At 38.3% G+C, this 22,644-nt stretch overlaps 1 protein-coding gene across 1 annotated transcript; it reads left to right on the top strand.

The window, feature by feature from the left end:
- The first annotated feature begins 4,999 nt into the window (after positions 1 to 4,999).
- Positions 5,000 to 22,539, top strand: ankrd10b (ankyrin repeat domain 10b). Its single transcript, XM_034232328.1, has 6 exons — positions 5,000 to 5,356; positions 6,169 to 6,321; positions 7,341 to 7,432; positions 16,270 to 16,535; positions 19,822 to 19,923; positions 21,890 to 22,539. Exons 1-6 carry the CDS (start codon positions 5,159 to 5,161, stop codon positions 22,120 to 22,122), a joined length of 1,044 nt encoding a protein of 347 aa, XP_034088219.1. The 5' UTR covers positions 5,000 to 5,158; the 3' UTR covers positions 22,123 to 22,539.
- Positions 22,540 to 22,644: the final 105 nt, after the last annotated feature.

The following is a 22,644-nucleotide window of genomic DNA, read 5'->3' as shown; positions in this document are numbered from 1 at the left end:
AGAAATTGATTTTTTTCTTCAAAATATTCATATTTTCTCAGAATCTGACTTTTTTCCCAAAATGTTACTTTTTTCAAAATTAAACTTTTTATTTTTATTTTGACTTTTTCTCCAGAATCTGGCTTTTCTTTTTAAATCATTTTGTGATATAATACATTATTTTATATATATATTAAACATTTATATATGTATTTTTATATAGTCTTAAAGTTACAACCGGCCCTTTGAGTGCAACCATAATGCTGATGTGGCCCGAGATGAAAATGAGTTTGACACCCGTGCTGTAGACTGTAGCTTTGATGACAGGAGAATGAGGTTGTTTCTACTAGTAGCCTATCCCATCTTCTGTGGCAAATCCTACAGGCGTGGTTGTCTTTTTACTATTATGCACTTGCAAGAATATTTTGGAAGTGCAGGCTTGGCAGATAGCTTAACACGATCCGGAATAAACATCCAGGAGACAGCAGGTCAGTTTAGGATGTTTACTGATTAATTTCCATTTCCATTTTAGTAAAACTGAAATACAAACAAAATACACAGTCACGAGACGTTGTCACATTAAGCACTAAATACAGATAAACAAGACTAAACAGCAGAGTACCTGTTAGCATAAACGCTACAAACATTTCAACTGCTGCTCACCATTCATTGTTCTACATGTTTGCATATAATCAATTTAAATGTGCAACTAAGTATACATATATGGAATGGTACTTACAGACATAAAGACCCTAGGATTTGAGCAAGGACTTTGTTGACAGGAAACCACCCATGTGACCCATAGACACCTAGGTTGCGTTCCAATAGTCCATTTAGCTTAGGAACCTTCCTAACCAATTGAAATTACCCGAAAGTACGTCAGTGGCAGCCATGATAAGTGCCGTTCCAATTCTCTAAATGAAAGGAAAGGAGGTTTCAAACTTCCTTTATAACCTTCTTTAGCTTAGGAACCACTGGACCTCCCTTGACGAAAGGAGAGGAGAAAATGCTGCCCCACAATGCATTGCAGCCGCAGCATTTGCCGTCACTCAACAGTCGGCCGTTCACGGAAACAACCGATTATGACGGAGAAATTATATCATGAAAGTTACGGTGCTTATTAAGCATTTTAAAACGTGTGTGGTAAGTTGCCAAAGTGCTTTGTTTTGAACGTTCATCAGTATTATAATCAAAGAGAAATATGAACGTTAGTTTTTACTAAAATGATCAAATAAAGTCAACATTTCACAGTGTTTACTGAGCTGTGTGGAGTTTGTTTAACTTTTAAAATATGTTTGAATGGTGTGGACCGGAGGGAGAGGGTGAAGAGCATACGTTTCACTTTCCTTTTTTATTTCAATACCAACTTTGGTCATGAAGAATATGTTTCTCTGTTGTCCACGTTCATAAAGCATAAAACAACAGCATCAGATCACGATGCAGAGTCTCTAGATGAGTTTACAGTAGTCCCTCCTTCTTATTATACATCCATGTTGTAGTCCGCTGTATCGAAAACTGTAGTTTCCATAGTTTCCCCACAGCAGCAGACGCACATTCATGACGTCCGCTGGCCTATCATAAACACGTTGGATAGTGAAAGTGCATTCGGATTCTCTAAAGCAGTGGTTCTCAAATGGGGGTACGCGGACCCCTAGGGGTACGTTGGAGTACTGCATGGGGTACGTGAGATTTATTTTATGTTAATGAAAAAAAAAAAGTTTGAGCAGTGTGGGTTTTATATTAACAGAGTTACACATATTTCAAAACGCGAAGTGTAATAACTGCAGTGGCCTTCCTGTCACTGAGAATAACAAAGATCCTCAGTGAAGCACAAGCCCATGTTTCTCACTAAATTGTAAGTACAACTTATTACAAAGATCAGTTAAATGCAACTAATATCGTCTTAGTGTTATTGCATGTTATTAAAATTGGTTTGCCATGAATTTAGTGATGGATTGTAAACATCTGAAATGTAGCATTTAAGTGTTTCTCAGTTACAAGGTTGTTGTTTTAATAAATCAGACACCGATGGTGCAGCACTGTACTGTACCTCTTTATATAGGCATTTCTTCCCTAACAAATTGTTTTTGCGCTGATCAGGGGGTACTTGGCTGAATTTTTTTTTCAAAGGGGGTACATTATTGAGAAACGTTTGAGAATCACTGCTTTAATGTACCGCAGTCTCTTCTCCTAAATCCTTTTTGAATTATCCTATCCACTATCCCTTAACCCCGTGACGTTTCACTCAGAGGTCAAGGAATAGGAGATAGGGTTAGAATTTAGGAGCTGATTTTTGGATTAACGGAACGCAACCTAGGAGCTGATTTTTGGATTATCGGAACGCAACCCTAGACACTGACAGACAGAAACAGGAAACTACGGCAAGCATTTATGGACATACAGTGCAAAACCCAAAACCCTTTGCAGGCCCTCTAAAGGCCCTGACACACCAGGCCGATTTCGGCTGTTTTCGTAAATCGGGAGACGAAGCGTGTCCTGTCGCCCAAACTCAATTTGGTGTGTCCCGCACCGTCGACCGTGACATGCATCGGGTCTGGCAGTCGGACCAAACAATTACAGTCGGACCAAACAATTACTCTGATTGGCTGTTCAGCTAGCGAATCAGTGCATGAGAAGCGAAACGGAAGTGAGGGACGTAAACAAACGATTTACGAAGGCACACACAGACTGATATTCATTTTCATCTCATCATGGCGATCTGGAATGACGCAAACGAAGACCTGCTCATCACATTGATCCAGGAGAGGCCAGCTCTGTACGACATCACAGAGAAAAGGTACTCGAACCGAGTAGTGAAAACCGGACTCTGGCGAGAGATTGAAACGCAACTTGGTTTCTCGGGTAAGATTATCTTTTTCATCAATTGAGCTCTTTAGCAGATATTGTTGGCTTTTTATTGTTTGCCAGCGTACAGTGACGTTAACGTGAAATGTAATTTGTTATTTCAACCTTGTGTTTTGTTGTTATCTTGTTGCTAGCTGTGCAGTTTCGCACTGCATATAGATATGAATTGGACATGCTAACTAGCCACAATGCTTACATCGTTTATTTGTGTGCTTCAGAGAAAGAGCCGAGGAAGAAGTGGGATTCTCTGCGAACCCAGTACACCCGGTACAGGAGACTTGCCCCTTCGGGTAGTTGTGGAGCACCAAAGACGGGCAGACAGCAGTGGATCATAACCAGGCTGCAGTTTGCACACGCTATTTGTTGTTGTTTATATCACGCAGTCTGTTCTTCTTCTCTGTCTTCCGGTTGTTGCCTATTTTTAATGACGAATACACACTACTGCTGGTAAGGAGAGTTATTGCCACTCACGCACTGAAGTCTTTGCGGTGTGTTCCCGTGTGACACATGGCCAAGACGCAGGAGAACACCGCGACGCAACAGCCGACGTCGGCGAGTCCTCTGGTGACTGCTTGATGTGTCAGGGCCTTTAAAGGGGCAGCACAATTTATATGAAAGAGGGACAAGGGCACAGTCCTTGTTTTGTGTTTACAAAATTACTTCTAAAGTTAATCTCAAGGTAATGTGAGACTGCAGCTATCTGAGTTAGACAAGTTCATCAATACCTTTAAAGGTGTAAAAATTAAAGTCTTTATAATCCAACATCCTTCTATTTGTGTTTCCGCTGTTTCTTCGATGAGATTCGGCCTATGGATTCGGCGGGTAGATAGTAAAATAAAAATGGAATTTATTACAACAACAAAAAACATCTACACTTCAGAACACATTTTTACATAGACATTGCACTCATTGCACTGACATCGGTTTGAGAAAGGACTAGTTACTATCTGTGTCAACAAATGTGCATCTGATTATTGTTTTTAAACACTTTAGAACATTTAAAAGAGATAAGAAATTTGAATTCTTAAAAACATTTGCACTATCACAACAATGTCATTTTCATCAATTCAATCCTGAGTCCTGGATCATCTATCTTGAGTTCTGGATTTGAGTCCTGGACTTCGAGTTGTGGCTGAACCTATCACTGTGGTCCTGCCTGACTCTCATCATACTACTTCTCTGATGGCCCCCACAGGATTGTTGACATTGGATTCATCTTCTTATTATAGACACATGCATTTCCAAACATTTGGTCTACCTGTAACATTTATTATCTCTTCGATTTACACACGGCGTCTATTGCACGTCTGTCCGTCCTGGGAGAGGGATCCCTCCTTTGTTGCTCTCCCTGAGGTTTCTCACATTTTCCCCTTTAAACTGGAAGTTTTTCCTTGTACGATGTGAGGGTCTAAGGACAGAGGGTGTCATATTATCATACTGATATTCTGTACAAACTGTGAAGTCCACTGAGACAAATGTAACATTTGTAATATTGGGCTATATAAATAAACATTGATTGATTGAAGTAGCAGCAAGTATCACCATACCTCACTCATATATCAAAGCTAAATCAAAAGGGGATAATTTTTCAAGTGCATTTCATAACAAAATTATTCTTTTTCTAAATCTTTTTTAATTGATTTATCATCGTTTTTTTTCTTGAGAAAAAAACTAATGAAAATAATGAAGCTGACAGATTTAGCCTGGAGCACAAATCATAATAACACTAAAACAACAGCAAAGGCAAGGTGCAGATAAAATACAAGTTGACATGTTAAATAAGGAGGCAAGCAAACGCTAATCAAATCAAATAAGTATACATCCATGGTAATATATAGCAGCAGTTAAAGGACGTGGACATATTCAAGTATTAAAAGAGCCAGTAATAACTTTATTAAATTGTAAAAATGAAGTGACATAAGCAATTGCACTGGAAACACGTTTTTGAAATTCTTCTGCCCCCTGGTGGCCATTGAAGAAAAAATAAAAAGGCATTATTTCCAACAATGATTCAGACCCACCCTACTCTCCAGAAGGGGGCGACAATGCTCCAGGACAAGAACAAAGCCTGTAATGGTAAATCTAGTCCAGAATGATGCAAATCCAGTCCGCAGTTTTCAGCTCACTCGCGTTTCTCAAGTTTCACCCCGGCGCGTGCTGTCTGCTTTGTGTTGTCAGGCAGAAAGACGTACCAGGCAGGGTGGCGCGTGTCCTGATACACAGGCACCCCAACAACGACCAGAATAAAACAATAGATAGTCATTTTTGTTGTCTGTTTTGGAGTAGTTAGCTATTATTTATAGTTTTTGCTACAATGTCGGTGGGTCTGGAGTCTGGATTCTCGAGTGAGGAGGTCTTAAACAGCCGCTTCCCTCTCCACCGGGCGTGCAGGGATGGAGATGTCGGAGCCCTGTGCTCCCTCCTTCAGCGCACCTCAAACCCGGCTGACCTCTCGGTGGAGGACACCTTCTACGGCTGGACGCCCATACATTGGGCCGCTCATTTCGGAAAGGTAACTTGCAACTGCGTGTTTGGCGGTCCAGTTTTTTCTAAATGGTTTTCCAAAATGAGCGCCAACGCACAAGCCTCGTCTCGGCCATTTCCTGATGTTTAGCCTCACTGTAAGCGGATGAGATTTAAAACGCAGCCATCGTTTACTGGATGCAGACAATGGACCATACACGTCAAATTAACGCTGTTCACCACCTTACTGGTTTTTAAGAAACTACCAATTCTTCATTTTATGTGAAGTTACGTGAAAGCGTTGGCTTAAAAAAAAAACTTACGTTGATGGTTGATACGGAACAATTTTATTTGAACTTAATGGCCGTTACATGAGACGTTGACAAGCAACTGGAACGTTACAAGAAAGCTAACGTTCACTCAACTGATACCTGCTAACTGTTACTATTATAATAAAAAGTTGTATCTTAGCAAAAGTTATTATATATATGTATTTGTCTATATGTTTTTGTGTTACTTCTTTCTTTTCAAAAGCCTCTCAATGAAAACAAGTGGCGACTTGCAAGTCAACTTTAAACGACACCTTTCCAACGAACTGTTCTAAGCCACACAATTACATGTGCCAATATCTGTTTTGCGAACGACACCCTAGGAAGGGCAGGCCTGAAGTCAAATAAATTGGATGCAAGCCAACCAGTAATAGATATGAAGACTCCAGGCCACACAATAGTGTTGCATTTTTGTCTCTACTCTAACACGCTTGTCCAAACGTGCCCAATGTCTCTGTGGGAAGTAATGATTGAATAAATCATTGCACATTATACTTCTGACTCCTAATGCATGGGCTTTGTGTCTTTCCAGCTGGAGTGTGTCATGCGTCTGGTTCAGGTGGGCTGTGGAGTGAATGCTGTGACCTCCAGGTTTGCACAGACGCCCACTCACATTGCTGCGTTTGGGGGCCACCCTCAGTGCTTGTTATGGCTACTTCAAGCTGGTGCAGATATTAACAGACAGGTATGACAAGCACACTCGACACATCTGCATAAAAGTTCATTTTAGGACTTTGACCAAACTTTTCAAGTAAGATTCCCTGGAGATATGCATGTAAACATGATCTTTCACCAAGCATACTGACAATCCTACCAGGAAAGCAACACTTTACAAAGGGGCTGTACACTGTCACTCAATTTAACAGCAAATTGCAACAAAAACGCAAATGTGTTCAGGCAGATGTACACATGCATTGAGAGACAAAGGTTGAGCAATACGAGGTTAATCTTAGACTGATCCCATCAAGGAGGATGACTCTAAGTGGGGTCACAGGCCCAAGCTGTTACTTTTTACTGTTTATTCATAATATGTTTATCTTATTTTCTGGTAATGCATGCTCTCAGAGTGTTACGAGTATTGCCTGTCACTTATTTTCCTCTCTGTATATTCATGCAGACTCATGCACTGGGGCTATATTTTCTGCTCGGCTGCACTGCTGAGAGAAATCAGATTAGTAGGTCAGGATTACCTAACAACTGTCGTCATCATGAAACTAGTTTCTATCAATTGCCTTTCTAATTTTGCTATGCACATGTTGGAATAAGCACTTTAGGAAACAATTTGTGACTTTCCCTCTTTTGGAGGGAACATTTGGACATGGCTGCTTTTGGAGAGCAGAATAACTCAGTATTTAAGCTCCGCCCACTGACAGCCTTCTGGTGTAGTTTTTCCCCTCTCTCTCTCTTTGATCTGCCTTCCTACTAATGTGTAACTGTAAATGTGCGTGGGCGTTAGAGAAGTCTGGTTGAAAAGTTCAGGCTCTGTCCTGCAGAGTTACGCCCTGTTGTCGTCTGTTTTTTCAAACTGTGGAAAAAGAGAAGGGAGGGAGGCAGTTAGGGAGGGATTACTTGATTTAAAACATACATCAAACATAACATCCTTCATGTTAAGTATCTTATGCAGGGTTTTGGCTACTACTACTGTAATTGTGCACAACACAGGCATGTTTTTTTGTGTAACTACAGTCTTTTGTCATCTATCAGGATTATGTGGGCGAGTCGCCCATCCACAAGGCTGCTCGTGCAGGCAGTCTGGAGTGTATCAACACTCTCTTGATTCAGGGAGCGAAAGCTGAGTAAGTCCTGTGATCAGATCTGTGACTTCATTTCTTTCCCTCTGTACTATCCAACATCAGTTACACCTTTGCAAGGGATCACCACCAAACTCAAATAAGAGCAGTGATTACATTTAAATTACCCTTCCACAGTATTTCAAATTCAAGAGTCAAAGGCTCATCAAATACAGTTTACAGGTCTGAATGTTAGATTCAAGAAATTATGAATTTGTAAAACATGCAAATACTTAAACGTCATTTAGAGCTTAACAATTATATACTATGGCTGTTCTTCACAGATGCAGCTGGATGGAAGCTGCTCAATTAAATGCTAACTTTACAATAATTTACTTTAGGCTCTATCGTAAATAAACACTGCTGGACATAAGTTTAAAATAAGCACAACTTTTAAGGGAAGTGAAGACTTCGTCTTTTAAATATCCTGCAAATAAAACACCACCTTGTCCTGCTACTGTGAGTTTAATGCTGGTGTTCAAATAAACTCAAAGGAATTGTGTGAAACATTTATATATTTTGCCAGTGGCTTTAAAATAAGCTGTGTGCAGTTTATTAAACAACAGGACATTTTAACTCCTTTTATATAGCTTGAACCCTTTTTCGGTTGCATAATGCTTAAGTTTACAAGACAAAATCATTCTTTAACCATCCAGCTTAAATGGTTTGAGGATGAGATGAGTTTTAAAATAGAAAAATAACAGAATTGGTGGTGGTCTCTTGAAAACGTGACACATTTTGTTAATCCTTGAAATTGTTGTTTATCGTTGCAACAATTCACATTAAGTTGTCCTCTTTGTGTAAAAACATTGGCGAGGAGTATTAGTTTTTATCAGAAATTGTTTTAAGTAACTTTCCTTCACATTCAACAGAAACTTTCATACTGCCTTTGTAATTTAAGGAAGAGCTGCACTGCCCTTTGAATACAAGTAGATCATTAACTCGCCGTGCCTTTCAACTGACGGCTTTGTAAACTAGAACAATAGTTACACATACCAGAGGACAACGTGATGTAAAGGTTGATAAACTGTTCTTAGTCTAGTAGGCCATATTGCATGATCTTTGTTCAATCTAGATTTGTGGTTTTCTTTGTTATTAATATTTGTTTTGGTAAGTGTCTTACATATACAGCTTGGCTAGATGACCAAATGCACATTCCCTCTTTTTTTCTGAGGCCCTTTTACATTTAGTAAGAAAAGGCTATAATTATGTTGCAAAAAATGAAAATGCATCGATCATCCATGATTGTTTGCATATTTAAATGATTATGAACCTGCACAATAACTGGAATACCATATCTCCTAGTTTAAAGAAACAGTTTTGGATCCTGCCTTCGTACATGTGTAAAAGCATATGTCAATTGAGCTAAAGCATACAAAAAAAGCTCTTAGCACTACGAAGATAAATAAAAACAAAAGAAAACAGATGATCAGATAATGAATTTTCCATAATGAATGCTACCCTGTGTCTCAGTGGTATTCAGATAGTGTATACATAATCTTCCTAAAGCCTAGTGCTTAGTCACACCTTTTTAGTTGGCAGCTCTTTTTGTGTGTTACCATTTAAAAGAATACATTCTGTTATTGTTGTTGCACCTGAAGCGTGAAGAAAGGCAGAAGAGACTCTACCCATATTTCTTGTTACTTAAAATTAGATCTTGTATGACCTGAAGAGAGACACAACCATTACAATGGATTACGTTTGTGTTGCCTTTCACGTCTTAACCGATCATAGTTGGTATTTCCCAAAGACCATGTTCAGCCGTCAACACAAAGGACAAAGTGCCTAACCTAACTTCTAGCATATCTTATTCAAGCATGTAAATGTTACTATTTGAGCTGCTTGTAATTAATACTTTTTCATAGTTTCTTTAATTTATCTATATTTTTAAAACTAGAGTAACAATATAAAATTACATGACGCTGACATTTAACACAGCAGCATATTTTAAACAAAGATTCATATTTAAATCTTAAACCTTTTCTTTCTTGGCTATTCTTTTACTTGCAGTTTCATTTTTTGCCATATGCCTTTTCCTTTTATACCTTTTGACATCCAGAGATCCAAAACAAACCAGGGGTTTCAGAAGTGCAAATTATCTGTGTAGCTTTTTTAATGTTTTTATCCAGAGAGAATATGGTGGTCTTTATAAATCTGAGCTCAGCAAATTACGGCAAGAGAAAAAGTAATATTAGATTCACCATGGTGAATGTAGACTCTACTTATTAGCACTGGTGCACATGAGGATAGATCACATTAGTATTTAACATTTTAATATATATTTAATTCAGTTTGATACCAGTTATGCTGACGTTTGGGCCTCCAGTTAATTCTGGTTCCAAAGAGGAATGCAAACAATGCTAACACACATTTTTTTCAGGGTTATTGAAACATTCACGTATGTTTATGTATTCACCTTGTAGTTTGTTATTGGCCTTAGTCACATAACACATACTAGATATAAAAGGCCTAAACACATTTTTATACAAGTGTGTTATTCCTAATTGTTGAGACGCATCGCTTTTTTGTTTTTGAATTATAAATCAGACTGTAAACTACGAGGTGATTAGATTTATACTCTTATTTAAACCTTCTTTTTCTATGAAACTCCTGGTTTATTTGGCTGTTTTAACTAGCCAAATTAAAGTGAATTTGTTCATGTATACATGTTTAAAACATGCTTGATTTCTTATCGGGGTCTTGTAATGTGCATTTGGTTATCAGCTGATGAGTAATATATATGATGAAAATGATGTGTGATTTATTTTTTCCCTCCTGCAGATTATAGGTAGTGCATTTAGTTCAGTTTATTATCAGGTTATCTTTTCAATGTATGACCCAGAAATGAATAGAGGTACAACTGGGAGGGAAGCTATGAGAGGCACACTAGGCGGGAATGAGGCTCATGACAAAATAACTAACTTCAAAATGAGTATACCTATAAAAAAAACGTATTTTAAAATGTATCACTGATCCTTCTTATTAAAAATATGAATAATAATAATAATACGTTTATTTTGTATAGCACCTTTCACAGAAATAAAATTCACTAAGTGCTTCTCAAGAAAGAACAAAAGTTCAAATTAAGACTAAAGAAACATAATTACAATAACAACATGAGGCAGAAATTAAGGTTAACATAAAACCAAACAAAGACCACGCAGAGTCCTGAAAAGCATAAGAAAACAACGCATCACACGAATAGCGGGGTCTAACGTAAAAAATAAAGATTACCCAAAGTTAAACAAAATTGAAAGGCAAATAATCCTTAGGCACTTTGATGGAGAAGCAAATATATATTGTATTGATATGCTGAAGAAAATATTCAATAAGTTAATAAATACAAATATTTGAAATATTAAAATAGCTTGGCATGCAATCTACATAACACTCACTAATCCAGGTTTGATTACTATCCCGTTTTCTTTTCTTTAGTAGGTGCAACACAAATGCATTAAAAACAGTGGGTAATTGAGTTCAATAGGCTGTGAAATTAAGTTATAACACATTTCTTTATTGTAATATTAATATAGTAATATTTAAACAAATCAACAATATACATAATACATTACATCTGTCTAAGTATTCTCCTTGTAAATAACCGATAGCAATTGACGATGAACGTCAATTTAATTTAAGCTCAATTAACTTTTATTCTAGGCTAAAACCTGGGTCAGATCTTATGAATGGCCTTTTTAAAGGTAACACAAACATTTTACTAGATACCTGCAATCTTTCAGTCTACCCGCTTAAGATATCTTGTCATTTCGCTGGTCTGACGCGGGCTGGTTTCTTTCATCTGTGAAGACGTCGCATCAAAAGAAGTTCCTCCGCGCTTCTGCCACCAAATCGAGACGCCAGTGAACAATCTGCAGTGAAGCGCGATACACTCTTTGTCCAGTATTTCAGGAGATAAGCTCAAGCAGTGTTTCCGCCAGGGGGGCGTCTTGCCGTCATTTGACGGCCTTATTCAGCTCGGAACGCCCTGAACTCGAGCCGAGGGCGTCCCCAAGAGTTTTTATCGCTTGAAATTACGAAAAGGACAAGGACATCCCTCTGTTGGAGGGGCAAAGGAGCCTGGTGGGATTATTTTCGGAGTATTGAAGATCGTTTCCCCGACATCGGCCTCTTTTCAGCTTTTCGTATCTTGGACCCACGGTGCCTGCCACAGGACAACACGGAACGTGCGCGATTTGGACTTGATGAGCGCCGGAGCCTTGCAGCGGCAAAACTGAGGCTCCGTGGTAAACTGGTAAAAAGTGCCGGCTCTTCTTCTTAGTGAGCCGAGCCAAATGAACCGGCTCATTAAAAAGAGCCGTAATTCCCATCACTAACGTAAGGGACGGCTCAATTCAAGTCACGTGACGTCACTTGGAAGCCCTCTCAGCCCTGGTCTGGCGGAAACACTGAGCTCAAGTGAAGAATTTTTTCTTGATTTATTCGTTGGAGTAAAATGGATATATATATATTTTTTTTACCTTGTTGAGACCTTCTATGAGACACTCGTATCAAAGTATAGGGCCGTGTCCACATACAACTTTTTAAAGCGCCAGCGTCTTTTTTCAGTTGATTCTGATGCGAACAGAGTGCATGTGCAGCCACCTAGAGAGCGTCATGCCCAAGGTCTTTTTTTCCCGGTGCATCGCCTTTTTTGTGCGGCTGCTCTGAGCACTTCAAGTAGAAAATATTTCAACTACTACTAAGGATTCCATGTCAAAACCTACACACTGATGGCCCTATTTTGCGCAGGAATTTTCACTTGGCCTGGATAGCCCCAATTCCTGACGATGGGACTACAATACATGTAGTATTTGAATGACAGAAGAGTAAACTGCGCTAAATCCTCAAGTGATGTTCATCCTTGTCCCATCAGAAAAAGGAGAAGAACTTTCCATTGGGTCAGAAAGTACTACATCTGGATTATTTTAGTTCTGAAAGACTGGAACACTCTTTTTGTCTTACCATCCTTGATGAAAACTCTGGTCTTATTTGATCGATTCCTCTTATCTTCAACCCATCAAATTGTTCGTTCACAGTCCTTACGAGTTGCAAAAATGAAGAAATAACAAACTTTAACTAAAGGGACTTTTTCTTAAAGGACACTTTAAAGAATATAATTCAAATCTATTAGTCTCAAAGAATAAAATAGCCTTACTTGATCTACTGTGGTTGAAAATGAAAACCTTTTTATATTAAAATAAATATAAGAAAAATGGTCTAAATGGATTATACAAAACAAAATTAGGAAAAAAACGAATTAAAAAAAATGTCAACAAAGCATTTTTTTTGTATCATTTGTCATGAGCCTCGAGATGTTAAGGTGTTCTATTAGCGAGCTAGCTGCAGGCAGGAGTGAGTTAGGGCTGCCGGTGACGAGAGTAGAGCAGAGACAGAGGCTTAGCGGAGTGAGATGAGTTAGATTTGCATACCATCATGTACTGAACTGTGTAATGCTAACAATCATCCTGTTGCAATGGTTATTCACTGTCATTTCACTGTACCAAATATTTTACTTCATACACAGAAATGTTTTATTTTGAATGTCACAGTATTAACCCTATACAATATCATAGTCTGTTTTGACATCTAATCTTTGTCACCTTTTCCTTTATGAAAGTGACAATAAGTTTTAAAAAAAAAGTTTTTTTATACTGAAACAGAATCGTACGTCTTAATGTTTTGCAGCCATTGAATTGGAAATGACTTGGTTTTTTCAAGTAATCCTAGAAAGGGGAAGAATAGACACTGCTGAGTCTGCCCCGTTCCCTGGGATAGCCGCACTGTTGTGGCATTGAGTGTTCTCACTATCGCTTCCTATCTACACACTGGCAAACTGTTGAGGTATTTCTTGCGGTGATTGGTTTTAATGCTAGGTTTTTATGAATCAAAACTGAAGTTTTAGACCTGCATGCTTTGCTTATTATCCATGATTGTTCCTGTATCTAGTCTTTTTGTTTTTATTTTATAATTTTTTATTTTATTTTGTGAACTAACCATAGGAGCCCTTTATATGGACAGGTTTAATCACGTGAGTCCCATGTCAACATGTAGCATGATATTAGGCTGCCTCTGGAAGGTTAGAGGATAGTTAGAGAAGATGCATATTGTGTGCTTAGGACGGAAAAGCAAAGCATACCAGGCAATTACAAAGAATTAACGCTTCCTTTTCAAATTTCCACACAACCTGGGTAAATAAAATACTCTGTTATCCTTTTTTTGGATCAGCGCTTACTGTAGATGTCAGGTCTCACTTAAGGAACACTCTTAGGACATTGTGAAGGTACTATTGATTTTGCATGAGTTAAGTATGCAGAATAGAAGCAAGTGAAAAAATGTATACGTTTTATAATCATTCTTATCTCGTTTAAGCTAAATATGTGTGCTCCAATCACCTATTTAAAATATCTCATTTTTCTTTCTGTGGATCCAAGACAAAAACATATTTCTCAACATCTGCTGTTGTAATGCTACAGCACCGTATATATGCAATGCTTATTTTTGGTCCAATCATTAAACAAGGGTTGGATGAGCAAACATCTGGTAATCTTTGTCAGTAAAAACTAGATGTTTTATTCCCTGAAGTGAGCGGATGACTTAACAGCCACCCTCAGTTTAACCGTTTTTTAGCTTGAGGAAACTGAGATAGCCAGATTTGGCGACATGGGAAGGTTAAGTGACTCCAGAGGCTGCAGAGTTGATCACTGCACTTCTTCTGCTCTAAAAATATAACAAGTACTTTGTGTTATTTTAAACATGGCAACACATTTAAATAAATGTATTTGACAGTTATTGATATTTGTTAAAGGTTAGGATTATAACATCAGTTCCTTAAAATTACATTTGCTAACCGCAGTGTTTTTATTCACTGGGGCCTCAACAAGTACAGCATTGTTGAGTCTTAACTTAACTTTTTTCAAACTCAAAAAAAAGTTTTAACCGTTTTGATTTCTAGATGTATGTTCCTGAGAGTGAGACCTACCCATCTATCTTACCATTAAATTGTTTAAATGTAAAAATAATCTTTTGGATTAATCCTTTGGAAGCGTTAATTTGATGGGGACGGGTAATGTGCAACAAAATATTGTGATTTTATTTTAATTTTTTTCAGTCTTATATTCTTTATGAAATGTTTTCCATGTGCATTAGCTGTTGAACTGTTATTTTTTTGTTTAGATAAAATGCAGAGAAGTTTCAGAACAATTGTTACACAGAATGAATGACCAAACAGTAACAGTGTATTTTAAATTAATTCGATTGCTCTATGGAAGTCAATGTCACTTGGTTTTAACACACCACATTTAAATACAATTAAATAAATACAAAATAATGTTAGAATAAACCATTCAAAACGTTTAAGTAAGAATGCTGCTAAATATACAATTCCTGCTGTCTCGTGCATATATATAAATGTACCTGCGAATGATATATATTTCTGTGTCTCCTTTGCTTGGATGCGGGCCAGAGTCCCGCTTCTCAGACAAAGACCTGACTGTTTGCGTAGAGAACTCATTTTGCAGAGACATTTAGACAGAACAAGTGCCGTATTGTTGTGTAATTGGCCAATGGAGACGGGAGCATTCTCATCATTAGGATAAACGGCCTGTGTTGATTAGAGGAAGACTGGCAGACATTTATCCACCACAATAATCTCACATCAGCATGAGAACATGTTATCTGGGAATCGCTGCACCAACAGCATTTTTTACTTAATTACGTATACAAATAGAGTATTCCTTATTAAATTAGTATTACTCATTTGCAATAATAAGTTTATCTGTCGTGGTTTTCATTTGCAGTGAAATTGCTTCCATGCTGAAGTGCCATGTTCTGGTAAGAAAATGTAAAGGTTATGACACGGCACTGTTTGCTCATTCATTATTGAACTAAAGAAAAACTCCCTTTTTGCTGCAACTGGATATGATTAACACAACTGTACACATTGCAACAACTTGAATTGGACTTATAAATAGTTGTACAATCTCTCTTTATTATTCTTTCATGCTCATCATTCTTGAAACAAGAAGAAATCCTTACAGCTTAACCAAAAAGGCGTGAGGATGTCTAATGGTTGAAGATTTGTCTTCGTTTCATTCTCCTTCCTAATCCTTGGTTCGAGTTTCCTCTGAAGATACAACTTGCATCAGGGCCTCCTTTCTGAATGATCGACCTGTACCAGAAGAATTCTACACTCTTGCTTTTAATGGAGTACATGTTATTTTCCACTTGACACGCACACACACTCATTATACACAGCATACAGGGACTTGTGTGCCGCTCCGGGTTTTATTTGCAACTTTAATCTGAGATTTGGCTACATCATCGACTGGAGTTTGGATGCAGCTTTACAGAAATCCTTGAGAAGTATTCCTGGTGGAAATGTGAGATGACGGCAGCCTTTCACCCTTTGCAAATCCCCCTTGATGACGCATTTCTCCAAGACCAAGCTGTTTACATCTCAGAAATCAACGGATCTTTTTATAGCAACATCTTAGTCAGATTATTTCACATTCTCATCAAAACAAATGCACCTACATTTGTCTTAATCATGTCTTCTTGCAGCAGACATGTTTCCCTTATTTTCTGGAAACTGTCAAGGTTTAAGTTTTATAGAAGATGCAGATGATCCAAAAGGATCAGTCGTCATCTCATGAGGATGACGAAGAAGATGTGAGAGGGTAGAGCAGCACAGGATATTTCTTTACATCTGTGTGTCTGTCTGTGTGTGAAGAGTCTGTATGTGTGTGTGACTGTGTGCGCGTTTGGGTGTGTCTTATTTTTGTTTGTTTTTGTGTCAATCAAAGGTACACTGAGTGTCTCTAACACGCCTCCTTCTCGTTGTGCAGTATGAGGAATGCCAGTGGGCTGACGGCTGCCAACCTGGCCCACGCCCAGGGATTCCAGGAGTGCGCTGAGATACTCTCCAATGCCCAGAACTTCCAACAAAACATGGCTCAGTCCCACAACGGAACTTTTCTGAATGGCATGACCCAGAATGGGGGCCACGGTCGCCCCACGATCCAGGGACGCAGCTTCTTGAATGGCGTGCCCAACAGAAAGAGGTCTTTTGATGGCATGGAAGCAAACCCAGGGAAGAAGGCTAGACCTAATGGTAGGTCACTCAGCTCATCAGATTCTATTGTTACTTTGGGATTAAAGGTAAACTTCCCTTTGCTCCAGCTGGAACATCTATTTTTAGTTTAGACTGCTGCACATTAAGTCATGCTGGACAGAATGACCAGACACGGCTGCTCAAGACAATTACTCAGACAATACGGCCCCATGTGGAATCTGTCTGCGTGCATGACATGATCAAAAAGGTTAACTGTCATTAAATGTACCCTATCTGTAGACAGAAATGCAGTGGTTTTGTATTATAAACCAACTTTTGATGTAATCTTGCAGAATTAGAATGCCATCTGTTAAAGAAAGAGCTTATTTATCCTAATTGATTCAAATCTTTTATTGTCATATTCACATAAGCTAAAATGTAGAAATGGCAATGAAAATCTTATGACCCGAGCTCTTCCAACGATGCAACATATATAATAAAATACAAATAAAAAATATTGCAAGAAGTCTAGACTCTATATACGTACATAGATAAATACATAAATAGAATATGATGTGTACAAGAACAGAATGTGAAATTAAATATTGTACATTAACACGAAATTAAATACGGTTTATTGCGGTGATAACTATTTAGATAAATAAGTAGATTGCAAGATGACAATCAGATGAATGTTTATCTAGGCACTCAACAGAACTCAGGTGTTTAACAGTCTTGCACTCTCTGACCATTCTTGTGTTTTTGCACTCTCTGACCATTCCTGTGTTTTCTTTGAGAGCTCTATTTCTGTTCACAAAAATGTTCAAAAAGAGGTAACCACAAAGCGATATTTAACTGAAAATACTAGGGAAATGTTTACTCAGAATTTTTCTTCCACACTTGCCCCTGCTAACATCTCAGTAAATGAGCTAGTAGATCATTTTAATTCAAAAATTAAAAATGTTATAGATGCCATTGCTCCAACTAAGGTAAAGGAAGTGTCTGGCAAGAAAATATCTCCATGGAGAAAGGCCATGACCGTGAAAACAGAAAAAAGAGGATGTCGAAAAGCTGAACGCAGGTGGCGAAAAACAAAACTCCAGGTTCACTTTGAAATCTATAAAGAGAGACTTGGCCTTTATAATTTGGAATTGAAAAACGCATGACAATCGTTCTTCTCTGACATCATTACCAAAAACAACGCACGTGCCTTGTTTGCTACCGTCAACAGACTAACTAATCCCCCAGTGTCAGTAGCCTCTGAATTTTGCCTCCTTTTTCACTGACAAAATCAGACAAGCAGTCAGTGCCTCTGCATCAGGAACAGCAAATGTGTTGTCTCTGTGTCCACTTAACATCAATTCAGACATGACACAATTCCATCAGATTAATGATAAAAACCTAGAGGACATTATTCAACTTCTGAAATCCTCCTCCTGCTGCCTTGATATTATTCCAACAGGATTTTTCAAAGATGTTTTGCCTTGCATGGCCTCAGATCTACTTCATATAGTAAACAAGTCTCTTCACTCAGGTATTTTTCCACAGGCCCTGAAAACTGCAGTCATTAAACCGCTCTTAAAAAAGAATAATCTAGATGCTTCAGTAATGAACAATTACAGGCCCATATCAAACCTGCCATTTCTAGGTAAAATCATTGAAAAAGTTGTTTTTCAACAGTTGAGTAATTTCTTGCATTCAAATAACTGTTTCGATGTGTTCCAGTCAGGCTTTCGTCCAAACCACAGCACTGAGACTGCTCTTGTAAAGGTCTTCAATGACATCCACTTAAACACAGACAGTGGGAGAACTTCAGTGTTAGTATTATTAGATCTCAGTGCTGCGTTTGACACTGTTGACCACAACATATTACTAGACCGACTAGAAAACTGGGTGGGACTTTCGGAAACAGTTCTGAATTGGTTTGAATCCTACTTAAAGGACAGAAACAACTTTGTTTCTATAGGTAAATACACATCTGAGTTGACAAATATGACATGTGGGGTTCCTCAAGGCTCCATCTTGGGGCCTCTTCTCTTTAACATATACATGCTACCACTGGCTCAGATAATGAAAAACAACAAAATAAGTTACCACAGCTCTGCAGATGACACACACATTTACATAACAATTTCACCAGGAGACTGCTCCAATTCAAACACTGAGTAAGTGCATTAAACAAATCAATGACTGGATGTGTCAGAACTTTCTCCAATTAAACAAAGATAAAACTGAGGTAATGGTTTTTGGAGCCAAGGCAGAACGTATAAAAGTTAGCGCTGAGCTTCAGTCTGCATTGTTCAAAACAACAGATAAAGCCAGAAATCTAGGTGTAGTCATGGACTCTGACCTGAGTTTCAACAGTCACATTAAAACAGTTACTAAATCAGCCTACTATCACCTAAAGAATATATCTAGGATTAAAAGACTAATGTCACAGCAGGATTTGGAACAACTTGTCCATGCTTTTATCTTCAGTAGACTCGACTACTGCAATGGTGTCTTCACAGGTCTCACTAAAAAATCTATTAGAAAGCTGCAGCTGATTCAGAACGCCGCTGCTCGAGTCCTCACTAACACTAAGAAAGTGGATCACATCACTCCTGTTCTGAAGTCTTTACACTGGCTTCCTGTGTGTCAAAGAATAGATTTCAAAATACTGCTGCTGGTTTATAAAGCACTGAATGGTTTAGGCCCAAAATACATTTCTGACCTGCTAAATTATGAACCATCCAGATCTCTCAGGTCTTCAGGGACTGGTCAGCTTTCTGTCCCCAGAGTCAGAACTAAACATGGTAAAGCAGCGTTCAGTTATTATGCTCCAAATATCTGGAACAAACTCCCAGAAACCTGCAGGTCCGCTGCAACTCTGACTACTTTTAAATCCAGGCTGAAGACTTTTCTTTTTGTCGCTGCTTTTAATTGAACTATTCATATCTTAGACTGCACTGTAACTTTTATCCATGTATTTTTTCTTTTAATGTTTATTTTATTAGCTTTTCTTTTTAATGACTGATTTTAAATGCCATTTTCTTAATGTCTTTCATTTTTTGTAAAGCACTATGAATAGCCTTGTGTTGAAAAGTGCTATATAAATAAACTTGCCTAGCCTTGCCTTATGGCCTGTGGGATACAACTGTCCCTGAGTCTGGTGGTTTTACTGCGGTACTGCCTGAGCGCCCTGCAATAGTGAGCTTGTACTCTCTAGTCTTCAAGTAGATGCAGGCGCATAAAGATATGCAGCTGGGGACTAACAGCTTAACCCAGACTTTCTGCCATGTTTGAAGTTAAAAAGTTATTTTTTCGAATATCATTCCTATTGTTTGTGTCTGCATCTTGCTCTCAGGTCTGGGCATGCCAGCAGAGCTGCGCAATGGGAGCGGGCCACTGGGTGGTGCTGGAGAAGCCCAGATGGAAACCATGAACATGGAGTCGACTGTAACCTCAGGTGGGCCAGGACCCTTTGCTTTTGGGCTAAATGGGGTGGCACCCTCACAAGTGCTGGGGGCCGTGGATCAGTGTGCGGACAGAGGGGGGCCGGAGAGGTCCTGCCCTGCCACTAAAGAGCTGGAGGTCATCACTGTGGCATCGATGCAGACCCCATGTCGCTGCACCAACTCTTATGCCTACCTGTAGAGGGCTTGTGCTAATGTTCACATTGTGCAGTATATCTCTTTGGTATCGTCGGGCACATTTTAATTTTGCATACTGCATGCATAAAAGATACATTTGTTTTGATTTGGTGGTAAGCTACATTTGAACAATGTATATCAGTGTGTGTTGTATTTTATACTTTTCCATGTACCTAACTATACTCTGACGGATACAAAAAAAAGAGATTTCTTTGTTATACTAAATGCATCCGTCCAGTTATACAGATAGTTGTTGTGTATACCTTTTTATTTTTAAGGTTCATGATAAAAGGAGTTTTGTTTTGCACAATTATACGGCAGCATCCCAGATAACGCAAACTTATTGGCATTCCCTTCAAACAGCAGTGCAACCGAATGTAGGTCATATTGGCTCAATGGATAAAAATAATCTTGGTCGAGTTCTAAATCAGTCATGACTACCTGTTGCATAATAGGAAAAAGGTCAACTTCATTGGTCACCTGCATATGTTACTACGGTAACGTCTGATTTTCCGTATGGAATGGCTAAAGTATGATCATCCCATATAGCTTAGAAAAAGTGTTTCTTTGCAATCCTATTAAGAGAAATCTATATAGACATGATATGTAATATCTACATGGTGATTACCTTTTAGTGATATGTTGAGTTTACTGAAGCTGATTGATTATTATGACATTTATATAAAAATGATTAGGGCCTTAGCACTCTTTTAATATACACTTTAGCTGATGCTGTTTTGTATTCCAGAATTTGTATATGCCAAAGCATATCCCCAAATGAATGTAGCTCGTAAAGTATAAACAATGCAGCTTTCCTGTAGTTTGTAGATGTCATGTACTCAGACATTGTGTTCCATTAACTTGGAGTTTGGTTATTCCTGTTTTTCACGTTCGTTTATTTGGGCTGTGCTTATTTGATGGTTAAATATGGTGAATGTTTATTAGGCAACTATAGCAGAGCTTGCACATCTGTATGTTATATTCTAAAACCAGTCTGATTTTGTAATTGGTACTTGGCCATTTTACAATGAGTAGTTATGAGTTAACCATACCGCTCAAGAAAGTTTGCATGGATTTGCAAAAAGCCTTATTTCTTGAGCTGTATTGAGTAGTGGAACAATAACTTTTGGTAAGGGACATTCTTCTTTCTGAATTTTGTGTTTCATGTTACAGTTTTTTGTTTATTTCGTTCGACATGGCTGAACATTTGAGTGTATAGACTTTACCTTTGGAACATCCGATGCTTAGTACTGAGAAGGTTGAGCTTTGTACTTTATTGTGTGAAATCATTAAATGTTGATTAATTTGATAAATGTGACTGTGGTGGACCTTTGTTTTCTTGATGTACTGTATCGTCATGCATCTGTCAAGTCCTGTTTCTGAAGTGCAAAACAAGGACTAAACTTCTCTAATTTGAGTTGGGATTATGCCAACATGTCTTGTAGATTTAAGGTTTCCTTGAGGGGTATTTTAACTATCAAAGTGGGGACAGAAACGTGTCCTTGACATACAGCTGTAACTAGGTCAAAGCAACCTCAGATCAGGATTGAAACAGCAGGAAACATGTGGTTTAATGTAAGGCTTTGGAATTTACTTTGAAAACTGTTGATTTACTTTTCTAAAGGTTTTTTCTAAAAGTATTTGCTTGTAATGCCCTTCTAATAGTTGTGCAAAACAAAATCAATCCTCCCTGTCTCTCTTGTTATATTTAAAGAAGCAGGAATACGGTAACACTTATTATATCCAGTATATATCCCCTTTGACAATTTGTCTCATTTTCAGTGGCAGGTGAGAGACTCTGTGGGGATTTTTCCTCAAATGGTCACAATCTACCACAGCCTTCAGTTTGGTGTGATCCTGCAGCTGAGATCCTCCAGAGCCAGCTCCTCTACAGCGACTCCTCTGAGAGCGGCGGCAGCGCAGGTAGCCAGGTGGAGCACCAGAGGTCTGTGAAGGCAGAGCAGCTGTACGACCATGCCTTCTTCACCACCATGCTCCTTTACCATGGATCCTAAAGTACAAAAGATGTTGACAGGCTGTCCGCTTTTGCCTGAATGTCATATAAGCCTAAAAAAAAGTGTTGATTTGCCTTAAAGCCATTGAGTGGTGCAGTTATTCATTGAATGGTTTTGGTTTTGGAAAGGGCAGGCCCATTGTTGTGGACTGATATATGTTACTGATTGATTGTTGATTAAGAAGTGGATTAGTTTGTTTTGTTAAAGAGAAAGTGTTTTTTGTTTATAATTAACGTTTGATCCAACTGTAAATAGCCTTGTTCTAATATACTCTAAACTAACCAGTGACAATACTTACATTTTGTTTGTGTCAAGTGGGAGTGTGGGGGGTCCCTGCCTCGTGATGTTAAGAAAAACATTGAGTTCATCCCATGTTACTCTCAAGAATTAAAAAAAAATGTTTTTGCAAAAGTTAAAGTTTGATGGAATTTACTTTTTGTTGCAGAAAGAAAGAGAAAACATTGTTACAAATGGGTCTTTAACTTATTTTATGTAACTTTTTTAGACCTATTGTGCACGTTT

This window comes from Gymnodraco acuticeps, unplaced genomic scaffold (assembly GCF_902827175.1).
Source record: "Gymnodraco acuticeps unplaced genomic scaffold, fGymAcu1.1, whole genome shotgun sequence".
In the NCBI taxonomy this organism is placed as follows: Eukaryota; Metazoa; Chordata; class Actinopteri; order Perciformes; family Bathydraconidae; genus Gymnodraco; species Gymnodraco acuticeps.
This window is presented reverse-complemented; position numbering and strand designations above follow the sequence as displayed.